At 31.0% G+C, this 17479-nt stretch overlaps 3 protein-coding genes across 3 annotated transcripts; all 3 read right to left on the reverse strand.

Annotated features, from left to right (window-relative positions):
* Window positions 1–1038: 1038 nt before the first annotated feature.
* On the reverse strand, window positions 1039–5425 carry LOC129884515 (50S ribosomal protein L6, chloroplastic-like). Its single transcript, XM_055958812.1, has 3 exons — window positions 5297–5425; window positions 4051–4359; window positions 1039–1553 (listed from the first exon to the last, which is right to left on the reverse strand). Exons 1-3 carry the CDS (start codon window positions 5332–5334, stop codon window positions 1217–1219), a joined length of 684 nt encoding a protein of 227 aa, XP_055814787.1. The 5' UTR covers window positions 5335–5425; the 3' UTR covers window positions 1039–1216.
* A 2636-nt stretch (window positions 5426–8061) lies between these two features.
* LOC129884525 (50S ribosomal protein L6, chloroplastic-like) lies at window positions 8062–12448 on the reverse strand. Its single transcript, XM_055958822.1, has 3 exons — window positions 12320–12448; window positions 11074–11382; window positions 8062–8576 (listed from the first exon to the last, which is right to left on the reverse strand). The coding sequence occupies exons 1-3, from the start codon at window positions 12355–12357 to the stop codon at window positions 8240–8242; spliced, it is 684 nt and encodes a 227-aa protein (XP_055814797.1). The 5' UTR covers window positions 12358–12448; the 3' UTR covers window positions 8062–8239.
* A 945-nt stretch (window positions 12449–13393) lies between these two features.
* Window positions 13394–15523, reverse strand: LOC129884553 (LOB domain-containing protein 4-like). Its single transcript, XM_055958847.1, has 2 exons — window positions 15134–15523; window positions 13394–14054 (listed from the first exon to the last, which is right to left on the reverse strand). Exons 1-2 carry the CDS (start codon window positions 15311–15313, stop codon window positions 13722–13724), a joined length of 513 nt encoding a protein of 170 aa, XP_055814822.1. The 5' UTR covers window positions 15314–15523; the 3' UTR covers window positions 13394–13721.
* Between the last annotated feature and the right edge of the window lie 1956 nt (window positions 15524–17479).

The raw sequence follows: 17479 nt of genomic DNA on the forward strand, positions 1-17479 counted from the left end.
CACTTATATATATATATATATATTACTTTGTCAACTTGTCTTGGTTGACTTTAATTACTTGCAATATTTAATGAGTAGAACATTTTCAATAGGCATATATATATATAAATATGACTTTTAATTTGGATTCTGAAAAATATGACCTTTAACTTTACTAGTACACCAGTTAAAGAATATATTCTATACAAATATATATTTTATACAATAATTATACAATTGTATTTGCTTGGCCGTGTCTTCTTCCCATATAATTTTTTTAATAGAATGAGCCCCTCTATAATTGTTTTTATTTTCCTAAATTGATTCGAATTTGTAATAAGTACAAATTATTTTTCCTCTTTGTTATTTCGTTTGATTTCCCAATTAGTTTAGGTTTAGGAAAAGAGTTATTGATGGAAATAAAATAGTTTAAATAAAATAGTTTAAGGACCATACTACGCGTTTTCTGATATTAATTGGAATGTATATTTACTTTTGATTAACTGTACTTGTGAATCTAATTTACAAACTTAACGAATTATTAACCATTATACTATTTAATTACCCATGTGTAAGTAAATGTGTATTGTAACTTACTCTATGTGTGAGATTAATATAATATATTTTCAAATTTTAATTTATTGAAAGTTAAATGTGCTTAGTTATATATTATAAGGATTAAAAATTATAATTTATCAATAATTATGGGGCCAAAGTTGCTATTATCTGTTATTTGAAATTCATATTCACAAAATAACTAATTTGAGGACCGTTATTTAACACATAATCGAAGTTCATAAAAAAATTTAAGTTTAACTGCTTCAAAATCAACTTCAGATTCATTCTAGAAAATTGGTATCTTCCCTTTGCGACTTATGATCATGATTCATTATAGTTGTAACAATATCTTTAATCCACTAAAAGAAAAAAGAAGAGAGCAAATTTGTCTCACAAGGTGGGATCCGGAGAGGGTGGAGTGTACACAAGGGTTAAAAGAATTTATTTCTATAGACCCTCGGCTCAAGAAAATCGTTTTTCAGAACAAGTTTGGAAGAAATGCAAGAGAAACCACCTCCATGAAGATTACATACAATTTTAAAATGTGTGACTCTCCTTTTCAAAGGGATGCACAAGATCAACAAATTGTCAAGTCACTTGCAAAATGAACCTAACTTCAAAATAGCTCTAAAAAAATACAATAAAAACAAGGGAGAAAATAACAAAATGTACCATGATATTACTTCTTCTTGCCTGCTTTACCTTCTTTCCTTCTAACTATTTCATCAGCATATTTCACTCCTTTACCTTTGTATGGCTCTGGAGGTCTCCATTTTCTAATTGAAGCTGCAAATTGACCAATCTCCGACTTATCGTAACCACTCACAGTGATTCTGGTGTTTTCTTCAACCTTAACTTGCAGTCCAGCAGGAATTTCCATCCTAACGGGATGAGAAAATCCGAGATTGAGAACTATGTCTTTCCCTTCGACTGTTGCACGATATCCAACGCCAACCAATTGAAGTTTCTTCTCGAATCCTTTGGAAACTCCGACTACCATGTTATCGGTGAGAGTCCTGCCGAGTTTGATGCAGAAAAAGAACATCTTCAGAGTAAACACTAAAAATATATGCATCTACATTGTCATTAGAATTGACTAATATAACGGCAATGATGAGATTATGGAAATTTTTATATACAGTTTTCATGTCTTTGTAATGGCCAAAATGTTGGAGATGCATCAAGAAGTTGAAACTAGAGCTGATGGTGTAAGACACAAATTACGGCGTTTGAAGTTGAGAGGAAATCATTTGAGGTACAGAATCATACCTTTGTAATCAGAAAATTCTATAAAACTGATAATGATCATCAGAGAGATGAGAGCCGTGTAAAATAAAAATTCCAAAGTTGAAAATCGCGGAAATTCTTCTAGCTTAAGGCGTGTCTATGACACTTTTTGTAAGGATATTTACTCGTATAGGTGTATTCCCCCAGGATTCAACACGCTCATCTAGTATAAACTAGTACCAAAAACCACATGCTTCATGGCTAGTATAGCCAAATTAATTCTTTATTAAAGCTCCTAAAACTCTACAACGACTAGTTAACGGCTAGTTTGACCATTTAAAGTTAAGGCAAAACAATAAACAATAAGTGGATAAAAATAAGGGACACTTCCTTTTGAGATACTCACAAATTTCCAACAACCTTCCGCACATCTCAAAAAGATCTATTAAATGAAGAAAGAAAACATATTTTGATATTTTGTTGGGTTTTGAGTATACTGGATTCATTTGGTGTCTTTTGGATTAAGAACCAAATACAGATAAAATACGATTTAACTTGCAGAATAATTGGCAAAGTGGATAACTTTTATGAACCAAAAATTCTAGTTGTAAGCTAAGTTTCTTATTCATCACATTATACCCCCACAATTTTTGTGGTTTATTGAGGTTTTGCGCTAATAGACTATGTGTGTGCCTAGTTATTCATGAGTACTTTAGGATTTTTGCCGTGAGCAGCCCCACTCACACATATATGTTCAATCATCAAGTGTGTTCTGAAGTGTAATACACTACCTATAAAGGATATGAACAAGATTAACAGTTTAACTCAACCTCACTATGTGACTATCTCAAAAGGAAGTGTCCCTTATTTATATCTAATTATTTGTTATTTTACCCAAGTTAAACTAGTCGTTAACTAGCCGTTAGAGAGTTTATGGATTTTCAATAAGAAAGAACCAATTGAAGTACGTGGCTATAACTCAAAAGCATAGATTTTCTAATTCTTTCTACTTTCTCTTCCTTCTTTTAAAGCTGGGTTTTTCCTCTTCAAATCTGTTGTTTCTGTTCCAAGTTTATAACTGGAACAACTTGTTAAATCTTTGGCGAAATATCCTTAAGAACAATATCTTAGACACACTTCAAGCTAATTCCTGTTCTCCATATTTTTTTAATACTAATAAGATAGCTCAATTAGCTAATACAGCTTTACATTGAGATAACTTTAAACCAGAACCCCATTTTTTCCATTTTCCCCTCGACGAAAGTGTAGTATATGCACTTTGTGGTTTTTGAGACATGCAAATGGCCTATTAGCCTCCTGATATTATAGATCTTTCTAACCACCCCATTATTGTGATACCTTTTAGCCTAGAAACACTACGACGAGCACACATATCTGTCCTTTGCTAGCAAGTCCTAGCTGTTCTTATGTCTATATTCCCTCTTCTGCCCAATTTTTCACTTCTCATGTCCTTAGAATCATTAATGCTGTCATAGATCTAAAGATCTGCTATGTTTGTACTTTTTTGCCAGTTAATCTTCTCATAGTGATAAAAAATTATAATTTAACATGTTTAGACTGAGAAATATGAAGTAATTCTTTTATATGTTGCTCGGACTCTTCAAAAATACCGCCGTGTGCATGTTGGACCCTCCAAAAGTAGTGAACTTTTGAGGATCCAACAGGAGTGTGAGAACATTTTTGGTGATTCCGAGCAACATACTTCTTTTGCTACTTACAATGACTGATGCAAAAGAAGCATTCGATTATATCAATTTATGAAGTAACCATCGACAAGAGGCTATAGCATGTAATATATATCAATAGTTAAGATCAAATCAGTAGAGTTTAAAATCACAAAGAGGTTAACTATTTTGAAACTTATAAGTGCTAATAAGTATAGAAAACTTCAAGGTGGTAAGAATAGGCTATCCTTCCTTACCTTATTAAGAGGAAAAAATTATCCTTTCCTCTTCATTGACAATTAGGATAAAACCAATTAGGACTTGGACCGGGAAACATCTCAATTTGGTTTTTAAATATGATATCATATAATTGTAAAGATCAACTAGACGCTTCAAATCTCAAATTTTATGCCATAAGAACTAAGGTCGCCCTAGTCCACATCGAAACCGGTAGTGAATTTCAAAGTAGTTACACGTAGACATATAGCTTCTTGATCATAAGTAATAGTAATAGGTAAATTATACCTTAGAATGTTTACCATATGTAAGAATGAAAGTGAAGAAAAAAATCGAGAAACAGTGCGATTAAACAGCAGACTACCTGAATAAACCATGCATCTGATTTGCCCGTCTTGTCTCCAAGGCTTTTCTGACCCTTAGAATACCTCCATCTTCCTTCTCAAGCTTTACTTCTCGTGGATAAGTTATGGCCATCTCTCCCAGAGGTCCCTTAACTTTCAAATCTTGGCCTTCCATCGTGAGTGTCACATTGGAAGGTACTGATATTGGTTGCTTACCGATTCTTGATTCTTTACATTCGATCGTCTTCCTCACAAAACCAACACGACGAACAGCAACACTCAATACACGAAACCCATTCAAACTCCCGACAAAAGGAGACCGCAAAGTGCTGACATGAAATAAAACAAGAATGAAATATATTCCTTTTACAAAGAGCTAATAATTAAGGTTTATGCTAAATTTACCTGGTAGGTAAAGAGGCAGTGAGTGAGAAGGGAAGCAGAATAATTAAGTTTTTTTTTTCCTCAACACACAAAAGCTACAAGCTTTATTCTTTAAATAATGACACCCCAGAAGCTAAAAGACACAAAATTGCATAAATTGACCAAGAAACTACAAATGCACAATACCCAATTTCAACAATTCAAGAATCAACATGAAAATGTAAAAATCAACAAGCTAAATGCACCTGATATGTAAAGAAGCAATGAGTAAAGGGTAGCATAATAATTAAGTTTCTTACCCTCAACACACAAAAGCTACAAACTTTATTGTATTATAAGGAAACCCCAGAAGCTAAAAGACACAAAACTGACACAAACTGCCCAAGAACCTACAAATGTGCAATACCCAATTTCAACAATCCAAGAATCAACATGACAATGTACAAATTAACAAGCTAAATGCACCAAATATGTAAAGAAGCAGTGAGTAAAAAAGGGTAGCAGAATAATTAAGCTGCTTACCCTCAACACACAAAAGCTACAAACTTTATTCTATTATAAGGAAGACACAAAATTGACACAAACTGACCAAGAACCTACAAATGTTCAATACCCAATTTCAACAATTCAAGAATCAACAAGCTAAATGCACCTGACATGTAAAGAAGCAATGAGTGAAAAGGGTAGCAGAATAATTAAGTTTCTTACCCTCAACATATAAAAGCTAAACCCCAAAAGCTAAAAGACAGAAAATTGCATAAAATTGAGCAAGAAACTACAAGTGTGCAAATACCCAATTTCAAGAATTCAAGATTCAACATGTAATTGTAAAAAGCAACAAGCTTTCTAGTGTTAACAACTGAATCAAGAAGCTAAATTTACCTGGTATGTAAAGAAGCTGTGAGCGAAGAGCTACTCATTTTGGAATTTGCCTACAAGATTGAGTCTCCTAAGAGCTGAACTGTCTTGTTTAGAGGATAGAGCCCTTTTTGCCTTGCATATTAACAGGTATTGGCAATTTCACCCCTTATCCTATTTCAACTAAATGACAATTTCCCCCCTCTATGTTACAAAGTTTCTCTTTTGCCCCCCTATTGACTTTCACTCTTTTGCTTTTGGTAAAAACAATACTAAAGTTTGTCAGATTTTAGGATTTGAATATTATGAGTTTGAATTTAATATTTTAAAATAGTATTATTTTATTCATTAGATATAAAATTTATAGTATGAATTATTTATTGAATCTTTTAATATAAATATAAGAGTTGAGTTAAAATTATTAAATTTATATGGATTCATAGGATGTATGTTAGATTCACAGCATGTAGATTTTAGTTCATTTCACCTCATAATAGGTAAATTGTTTATGGAGTTTAAATGTATTAATAGAATTATGTATTATACCAATGAAACAAAACATTGAAAGATTGAAAAGTGGTATAATGGAAAAAAAAATATCACATCATAATTTTAAAATTTTAAAACTAATTAGCTTTAAAGAATTTGAATGATTGAGAGTTGTAATTGTATAGAAGTGTACAATTAGGCCAAATATTTTGAATGGAGATGGTGATTAATGATGGAATCATTTTTCTATACTAAATCATCTTCTTTTTTTATACCTGATTAAACGTAGAAAGCGATAAAAAATAATGAATTAGGCGCACATTATGAATTTAAATCTTATTAAAAGAAACTAGATAATTCATTAAGTTGAAAAATAATAACTTATTATTACACTTTTGGACATTTACAACATGTATAGTTAATAATGTTCATCATCATTCTTTGATGTGCTACAAACAAAGATGCATATATGATAAAGAAAGACCATTATAGTAAATATTTAAAAAAAGATTAGGCAAAAGTTATTGTATATATATATATATATATATCTTAGCTCAACTGCTAGCATCAATGATGTTAGGTGACATTTACTATTTTTTTTAACTTGACTTATATCTCCATATATATATATTTAATCAGAACAATCTTAAAAGTATATATATTTTTACAAAGTTTAGTTCATCTCATGTTACAAGAAAAAAAAAGGTAATAGGTGTACTAATCCTTGCTAATGGATCAAACTAAAAATCTTGAATCTGACTCTAATTAATACGACCACAATATAATGGCACCTCCATATTGGCTTGTTCTACCACCATCTCATTGTAAAAAGTGAAATGGCAGAGGTCGATCTAACTTAAAAATTACGAATTCACGTGAACTTAATAGTTTATACTCAAGCCTTATACATGTATTAAGAAAAAAATATGATTGTGAACTATAATATATTAATTTGAGGTTGTTGTAGGATGTCATAAACATTAAATCCTGAATATGCCTCTGACAACATCAAGTGTAGAGATTCCAGTGACGACACGTTTTCCGGTGAGATCGCGGTGGTGGCGCCGCCACCGGACATGGATGAGAATTGTTGCATCTTCATGTGGAGTAGCTCAGCTTGTGCAATTGCTAATTGTGTTTGTAGAAATTCAATTTGGTATTGCAAAGACGAAATAGTTCCAACACAACCATAAATTGGATCTTTCATTCTTGCATATATACACTAACACTTATATATATATATATATATATATATATATATATATATATATATATATATATATATTATTTTGTCAACTTGTCTTGGTTGACTTTAATTACTTGCAATATTTAATGAGTAGAACATTTTCAATAGGCATATATATATATAAATATGACTTTTAATTTGGATTCTGAAAAATATGACCTTTAACTTTACTAGTACACCAGTTAAAGAATATATTCTATACAAATATATATTTTATACAATAATTATACAATTGTATTTGCTTGGCCGTGTCTTCTTCCCATATAATTTTTTTAATAGAATGAGCCCCTCTATAATTGTTTTTATTTTCCTAAATTGATTCGAATTTGTAATAAGTACAAATTATTTTTCCTCTTTGTTATTTCGTTTGATTTCCCAATTAGTTTAGGTTTAGGAAAAGAGTTATTGATGGAAATAAAATAGTTTAAATAAAATAGTTTAAGGACCATACTACGCGTTTTCTGATATTAATTGGAATGTATATTTACTTTTGATTAACTGTACTTGTGAATCTAATTTACAAACTTAACGAATTATTAACCATTATACTATTTAATTACCCATGTGTAAGTAAATGTGTATTGTAACTTACTCTATGTGTGAGATTAATATAATATATTTTCAAATTTTAATTTATTGAAAGTTAAATGTGCTTAGTTATATATTATAAGGATTAAAAATTATAATTTATCAATAATTATGGGGCCAAAGTTGCTATTATCTGTTATTTGAAATTCATATTCACAAAATAACTAATTTGAGGACCGTTATTTAACACATAATCGAAGTTCATAAAAAAATTTAAGTTTAACTGCTTCAAAATCAACTTCAGATTCATTCTAGAAAATTGGTATCTTCCCTTTGCGACTTATGATCATGATTCATTATAGTTGTAACAATATCTTTAATCCACTAAAAGAAAAAAGAAGAGAGCAAATTTGTCTCACAAGGTGGGATCCGGAGAGGGTGGAGTGTACACAAGGGTTAAAAGAATTTATTTCTATAGACCCTCGGCTCAAGAAAATCGTTTTTCAGAACAAGTTTGGAAGAAATGCAAGAGAAACCACCTCCATGAAGATTACATACAATTTTAAAATGTGTGACTCTCCTTTTCAAAGGGATGCACAAGATCAACAAATTGTCAAGTCACTTGCAAAATGAACCTAACTTCAAAATAGCTCTAAAAAAATACAATAAAAACAAGGGAGAAAATAACAAAATGTACCATGATATTACTTCTTCTTGCCTGCTTTACCTTCTTTCCTTCTAACTATTTCATCAGCATATTTCACTCCTTTACCTTTGTATGGCTCTGGAGGTCTCCATTTTCTAATTGAAGCTGCAAATTGACCAATCTCCGACTTATCGTAACCACTCACAGTGATTCTGGTGTTTTCTTCAACCTTAACTTGCAGTCCAGCAGGAATTTCCATCCTAACGGGATGAGAAAATCCGAGATTGAGAACTATGTCTTTCCCTTCGACTGTTGCACGATATCCAACGCCAACCAATTGAAGTTTCTTCTCGAATCCTTTGGAAACTCCGACTACCATGTTATCGGTGAGAGTCCTGCCGAGTTTGATGCAGAAAAAGAACATCTTCAGAGTAAACACTAAAAATATATGCATCTACATTGTCATTAGAATTGACTAATATAACGGCAATGATGAGATTATGGAAATTTTTATATACAGTTTTCATGTCTTTGTAATGGCCAAAATGTTGGAGATGCATCAAGAAGTTGAAACTAGAGCTGATGGTGTAAGACACAAATTACGGCGTTTGAAGTTGAGAGGAAATCATTTGAGGTACAGAATCATACCTTTGTAATCAGAAAATTCTATAAAACTGATAATGATCATCAGAGAGATGAGAGCCGTGTAAAATAAAAATTCCAAAGTTGAAAATCGCGGAAATTCTTCTAGCTTAAGGCGTGTCTATGACACTTTTTGTAAGGATATTTACTCGTATAGGTGTATTCCCCCAGGATTCAACACGCTCATCTAGTATAAACTAGTACCAAAAACCACATGCTTCATGGCTAGTATAGCCAAATTAATTCTTTATTAAAGCTCCTAAAACTCTACAACGACTAGTTAACGGCTAGTTTGACCATTTAAAGTTAAGGCAAAACAATAAACAATAAGTGGATAAAAATAAGGGACACTTCCTTTTGAGATACTCACAAATTTCCAACAACCTTCCGCACATCTCAAAAAGATCTATTAAATGAAGAAAGAAAACATATTTTGATATTTTGTTGGGTTTTGAGTATACTGGATTCATTTGGTGTCTTTTGGATTAAGAACCAAATACAGATAAAATACGATTTAACTTGCAGAATAATTGGCAAAGTGGATAACTTTTATGAACCAAAAATTCTAGTTGTAAGCTAAGTTTCTTATTCATCACATTATACCCCCACAATTTTTGTGGTTTATTGAGGTTTTGCGCTAATAGACTATGTGTGTGCCTAGTTATTCATGAGTACTTTAGGATTTTTGCCGTGAGCAGCCCCACTCACACATATATGTTCAATCATCAAGTGTGTTCTGAAGTGTAATACACTACCTATAAAGGATATGAACAAGATTAACAGTTTAACTCAACCTCACTATGTGACTATCTCAAAAGGAAGTGTCCCTTATTTATATCTAATTATTTGTTATTTTACCCAAGTTAAACTAGTCGTTAACTAGCCGTTAGAGAGTTTATGGATTTTCAATAAGAAAGAACCAATTGAAGTACGTGGCTATAACTCAAAAGCATAGATTTTCTAATTCTTTCTACTTTCTCTTCCTTCTTTTAAAGCTGGGTTTTTCCTCTTCAAATCTGTTGTTTCTGTTCCAAGTTTATAACTGGAACAACTTGTTAAATCTTTGGCGAAATATCCTTAAGAACAATATCTTAGACACACTTCAAGCTAATTCCTGTTCTCCATATTTTTTTAATACTAATAAGATAGCTCAATTAGCTAATACAGCTTTACATTGAGATAACTTTAAACCAGAACCCCATTTTTTCCATTTTCCCCTCGACGAAAGTGTAGTATATGCACTTTGTGGTTTTTGAGACATGCAAATGGCCTATTAGCCTCCTGATATTATAGATCTTTCTAACCACCCCATTATTGTGATACCTTTTAGCCTAGAAACACTACGACGAGCACACATATCTGTCCTTTGCTAGCAAGTCCTAGCTGTTCTTATGTCTATATTCCCTCTTCTGCCCAATTTTTCACTTCTCATGTCCTTAGAATCATTAATGCTGTCATAGATCTAAAGATCTGCTATGTTTGTACTTTTTTGCCAGTTAATCTTCTCATAGTGATAAAAAATTATAATTTAACATGTTTAGACTGAGAAATATGAAGTAATTCTTTTATATGTTGCTCGGACTCTTCAAAAATACCGCCGTGTGCATGTTGGACCCTCCAAAAGTAGTGAACTTTTGAGGATCCAACAGGAGTGTGAGAACATTTTTGGTGATTCCGAGCAACATACTTCTTTTGCTACTTACAATGACTGATGCAAAAGAAGCATTCGATTATATCAATTTATGAAGTAACCATCGACAAGAGGCTATAGCATGTAATATATATCAATAGTTAAGATCAAATCAGTAGAGTTTAAAATCACAAAGAGGTTAACTATTTTGAAACTTATAAGTGCTAATAAGTATAGAAAACTTCAAGGTGGTAAGAATAGGCTATCCTTCCTTACCTTATTAAGAGGAAAAAATTATCCTTTCCTCTTCATTGACAATTAGGATAAAACCAATTAGGACTTGGACCGGGAAACATCTCAATTTGGTTTTTAAATATGATATCATATAATTGTAAAGATCAACTAGACGCTTCAAATCTCAAATTTTATGCCATAAGAACTAAGGTCGCCCTAGTCCACATCGAAACCGGTAGTGAATTTCAAAGTAGTTACACGTAGACATATAGCTTCTTGATCATAAGTAATAGTAATAGGTAAATTATACCTTAGAATGTTTACCATATGTAAGAATGAAAGTGAAGAAAAAAATCGAGAAACAGTGCGATTAAACAGCAGACTACCTGAATAAACCATGCATCTGATTTGCCCGTCTTGTCTCCAAGGCTTTTCTGACCCTTAGAATACCTCCATCTTCCTTCTCAAGCTTTACTTCTCGTGGATAAGTTATGGCCATCTCTCCCAGAGGTCCCTTAACTTTCAAATCTTGGCCTTCCATCGTGAGTGTCACATTGGAAGGTACTGATATTGGTTGCTTACCGATTCTTGATTCTTTACATTCGATCGTCTTCCTCACAAAACCAACACGACGAACAGCAACACTCAATACACGAAACCCATTCAAACTCCCGACAAAAGGAGACCGCAAAGTGCTGACATGAAATAAAACAAGAATGAAATATATTCCTTTTACAAAGAGCTAATAATTAAGGTTTATGCTAAATTTACCTGGTAGGTAAAGAGGCAGTGAGTGAGAAGGGAAGCAGAATAATTAAGTTTTTTTTTTCCTCAACACACAAAAGCTACAAGCTTTATTCTTTAAATAATGACACCCCAGAAGCTAAAAGACACAAAATTGCATAAATTGACCAAGAAACTACAAATGCACAATACCCAATTTCAACAATTCAAGAATCAACATGAAAATGTAAAAATCAACAAGCTAAATGCACCTGATATGTAAAGAAGCAATGAGTAAAGGGTAGCATAATAATTAAGTTTCTTACCCTCAACACACAAAAGCTACAAACTTTATTGTATTATAAGGAAACCCCAGAAGCTAAAAGACACAAAACTGACACAAACTGCCCAAGAACCTACAAATGTGCAATACCCAATTTCAACAATCCAAGAATCAACATGACAATGTACAAATTAACAAGCTAAATGCACCAAATATGTAAAGAAGCAGTGAGTAAAAAAGGGTAGCAGAATAATTAAGCTGCTTACCCTCAACACACAAAAGCTACAAACTTTATTCTATTATAAGGAAGACACAAAATTGACACAAACTGACCAAGAACCTACAAATGTTCAATACCCAATTTCAACAATTCAAGAATCAACAAGCTAAATGCACCTGACATGTAAAGAAGCAATGAGTGAAAAGGGTAGCAGAATAATTAAGTTTCTTACCCTCAACATATAAAAGCTAAACCCCAAAAGCTAAAAGACAGAAAATTGCATAAAATTGAGCAAGAAACTACAAGTGTGCAAATACCCAATTTCAAGAATTCAAGATTCAACATGTAATTGTAAAAAGCAACAAGCTTTCTAGTGTTAACAACTGAATCAAGAAGCTAAATTTACCTGGTATGTAAAGAAGCTGTGAGCGAAGAGCTACTCATTTTGGAATTTGCCTACAAGATTGAGTCTCCTAAGAGCTGAACTGTCTTGTTTAGAGGATAGAGCCCTTTTTGCCTTGCATATTAACAGGTATTGGCAATTTCACCCCTTATCCTATTTCAACTAAATGACAATTTCCCCCCTCTATGTTACAAAGTTTCTCTTTTGCCCCCCTATTGACTTTCACTCTTTTGCTTTTGGTAAAAACAATACTAAAGTTTGTCAGATTTTAGGATTTGAATATTATGAGTTTGAATTTAATATTTTAAAATAGTATTATTTTATTCATTAGATATAAAATTTATAGTATGAATTATTTATTGAATCTTTTAATATAAATATAAGAGTTGAGTTAAAATTATTAAATTTATATGGATTCATAGGATGTATGTTAGATTCACAGCATGTAGATTTTAGTTCATTTCACCTCATAATAGGTAAATTGTTTATGGAGTTTAAATGTATTAATAGAATTATGTATTATACCAATGAAACAAAACATTGAAAGATTGAAAAGTGGTATAATGGAAAAAAAAATATCACATCATAATTTTAAAATTTTAAAACTAATTAGCTTTAAAGAATTTGAATGATTGAGAGTTGTAATTGTATAGAAGTGTACAATTAGGCCAAATATTTTGAATGGAGATGGTGATTAATGATGGAATCATTTTTCTATACTAAATCATCTTCTTTTTTTATACCTGATTAAACGTAGAAAGCGATAAAAAATAATGAATTAGGCGCACATTATGAATTTAAATCTTATTAAAAGAAACTAGATAATTCATTAAGTTGAAAAATAATAACTTATTATTACACTTTTGGACATTTACAACATGTATAGTTAATAATGTTCATCATCATTCTTTGATGTGCTACAAACAAAGATGCATATATGATAAAGAAAGACCATTATAGTAAATATTTAAAAAAAGATTAGGCAAAAGTTATTGTATATATATATATATATATATCTTAGCTCAACTGCTAGCATCAATGATGTTAGGTGACATTTACTATTTTTTTTAACTTGACTTATATCTCCATATATATATATTTAATCAGAACAATCTTAAAAGTATATATATTTTTACAAAGTTTAGTTCATCTCATGTTACAAGAAAAAAAAAGGTAATAGGTGTACTAATCCTTGCTAATGGATCAAACTAAAAATCTTGAATCTGACTCTAATTAATACGACCACAATATAATGGCACCTCCATATTGGCTTGTTCTACCACCATCTCATTGTAAAAAGTGAAATGGCAGAGGTCGATCTAACTTAAAAATTACGGATTCACGTGAACTTAATAGTTTATACTCAAGCCTTATACATGTATTAAGAAAAAAATATGATTGTGAACTATAATATATTAATTTGAGGTTGTTGTAGGATGTCATAAACATTAAATCCTGAATATGCCTCTGACAACATCAAGTGTAGAGATTCCAGTGACGACACGTTTTCCGGTGAGATCGCGGTGGTGGCGCCGCCACCGGACATGGATGAGAATTGTTGCATCTTCATGTGGAGTAGCTCAGCTTGTGCAATTGCTAATTGTGTTTGTAGAAATTCAATTTGGTATTGCAAAGACGAAATAGTTCCAACACAACCATAAATTGGATCTTTCATTCTTGCATTTGCCTCATACACCATTGAACTCACTGCATCTCTTCGTTGATCTTCTGGCAATTCCTATGGAAATATATCAAAATATGTCCACTTTAACCAAATGTATATACAAGACTTCACGTTGCTTTCAACTCAAACTATACATATAATTTAAAATAATATATATATATATATATATATATATATATATTACTTTCTCTGTTTTCGTTTATGTGATACACATCGTTTTAAAAAAAATTACACATTGCACCGTTCCAATTTATGTGACGGTGTTTTGACTAGGCACGTGCACGACGTTTGAGAGAGAAAGGAGAACTTTTTGAAACTATGATTTAAAAAACGAGGATTGCTTTTTCTATTGGTTTAATTCGCCACTAGGTGGAATCAGACCGTCGGCTCTCGATTGCTGCTTGATTACCTATGTCGGTTGCGTTAAGCTTCGTCTAAGGATGCCTAACCGCCGCACCGATCATTCGGGGGGAGGCGGGACACTGCGAGACAAGTCATAAAATGAAAAGTACGATAAATGTAATTGGGATGTGGAATACGCTTCTAGTTTACCCTTAATGAGAAGTTTTTTTGTAAACATGCAAATGTTATGGCATGTTTAAGGCCACAAGTTTCAAAAGATTTATAGTCACACGAAAAGTTGAATATATTTAAGACCACAAATTTCAAAATTTCTTTTATTTCTTAAATTTTATACCGATTTAAACTATGTCACATAAATTTAAGGAAGGATTACGCAAATCCCATAGTGTTAAGAGTTAATTACATTCTATCCTTACTCTTTTTTAAATTACAAAAATCACTTAAATTTGATGAAATCCGGATACATCCCAAAATGTCCTGAAGTTATGTATCCGATCGATACATCGCGTAAAGTGATGTATCTGATACATCACATAAAGTGATGTATTCGACGTCCTGATACACCACATAAAGTGGTGTATCCGATCGATATATCACGTAAAGTGATGTATTCAATAATAGGAATTTTTGTAATTCTTTCAAATGATTGAGAATCTTAGAGAATATGGTAAAATAAGTTGTGTATTTATGTATTTTTCCTAAATTTAAACGGATTATATTGGCAAACTCATAAATAAAAATTGATTGAAGTGTCTTGCAATTTTTCTTACCTGAAGCATCTTGTTGACATTGCTAGCTCCAAATACTTTATGAACACTTGCAAACTTGTGTGGTTCATCACCTGGAAAATAAGGTGCAAAAACACAATCTTGTGTACATCTTCTCCTTAACAACTTACAAGCTGCACATGGAGAAGTAGTAATTTGTTTTCTACCACCACTCTCCTTCATATTTATGTTGGTAGGAATTAGCAGATATATAATCGATGAAATAATAATATGTGTGCACGTATGCTAGTCTAAACACCACAATAACCTAAAAAAATTTAACTCATTAAAAAAATTCTAACTTCATATACACAAAAATTTTAATTAAAGACAACTCGATACACTAAATTTCCCCTATACTAACTTGAATTGTAAAAGGGAAAGAAGGAAAAATTAGTTAAAGCCTTAAAGGGAGTGAGGGAGATTAGGGGCTAAGTGTTATATATGGAAAAAGTGGGTACCAGAAAATCTTTTGTAGGACCTATTAAGAAGAAACTTTAGATATTGGTTAACAAAAACATCTATTTCAAGTAGATCTTTTGTCCCTTTGCTATATTATTGTTGGGATTTGCTTACCATTAAAATATTTATTCATTCTTTGGTTAATTAAAGGCTACCAATTACCAATCAAATGAAATTAGAAAAATTTACTTTATCTCAAAAATTTCATAAACTCAATAAAATATTTACAAAGAAATCAAGACATAATATACAATACTATGTAGTAACGATTAAGTGATAAAAAAATATTCTTCCTTAAATATCAACTCAAAATGTTGTCAAATATTTTTTGGCAATCAAATAATTCAAGAAGATTCATATCATTCTTTGCTTAAGTGATACACCTCTATTGAAGAAACTAGAAGGAGAGATCAAGAAAAGTTGTTTGTTGTATAATCGATCTAAAGTACTATTATCAGACTTTTCTAGAGATTAAATACAATCTAGAGGTGTCCATTTCACCCTATGTTGGAGACATACATTGTTCTACCCCCTAAATCAAGGAACAATCCAAAAAGAAAAATCAAGAAATCAACATAATTGTCGTAATGTTTATTATTTTCTTTATTTCATATTATTTGACTCCTGTTGATTTGATATATTTCTTAAAAAAAATTTAATTAGAGGTGTGTTTTATTAAACTAGCTTTATTAATGATATTTTGAAACTCTAAATTTGATTACTACTATTTTATATAGTTATTTAATATTAAGGATAGTATAAAAAAAGGACTCTAATAGAATTCTCTTCATTTTATCAATGGACAAGTAAATCAAAACATTTATTTTTTATATAGGCCAAATAAAATATAACAAAGGGAGTAATAAATCTTGTTTCAACCAAAAAAGGGAACATTTATTGCATCTTGAGTAGTTGAGAATTATATGCTAGTAATTGTCTTCAACATATCAAATTTAATTTGTCAATCACACTACTGGATTTGTTAGAGATATTTTCTTTATATATATATACATATTTTTTCCAAATAATGACTTAGAAAAGTTTACTTCGTACAATAATTAAGTAATGGTCATGAGGTAGAAAAATCATGAATAAGTCAAGGAATGAACAATATTAATTCAATGAATCATCTCATAATCTTGGAAAATATAACAAAATTAATTAAGGCTTGTCTTTTCATCTATTTCCCTTGTTGCTTTCACTTACAGAATGAAAATTGTAGACGTTGAAGATATAAATATGTTGAAATTAACAAATTAATATTATTAAGATGAGTTGACATCGAATAACAATTCATTTAAACAGTATGTCTGGGAAATTATTTCAAGGGGTAGAGGTTAGATTTTCATCAAGTGGATGGAACATTTACTATGTACATAAATGTTTAAAAACTTTATTATTGTTGTTGTTATTGTTCTCTTCTTTATTATTTTTAAGTATGCCTTCTTATTATTGCGTTTATTTTATAGGAGTAACTGATTTTTGATGTGTTACTTATTTTATTAGAAATAATTTTTCTATCTTCACAAGTTAAGGGTATAAATATTTATATACATTCTTTCCTCCATCGATTTTACTCATAAAATTATACTGAATATATTATAATTTTTGCGTAAAATGTTCATTAAAATTCCATTGGATTAGCTACTTTCTCTTTATGTCAAGTCATTGACACTGTTTATGTACACGTTAAAAATTATTATTTTTGTGATTTTACATCAGTATATAAATCCAATCTAATCTACGAGCGTGCAAGCATTTTTTTTACATATAAGTACAAAATGTGTCATATTGATAATGATTTATCGGCCTTTTCTGTTAAAACACTTTCAGCAGATCAAGAATTGATTGTTTTTTTTTAAAAAAAAAAAAGATGAGATTAAAATT

This window comes from Solanum dulcamara, chromosome 1 (assembly GCF_947179165.1).
Source record: "Solanum dulcamara chromosome 1, daSolDulc1.2, whole genome shotgun sequence".
NCBI lineage: Eukaryota > Viridiplantae > Streptophyta > Magnoliopsida > Solanales > Solanaceae > Solanum > Solanum dulcamara.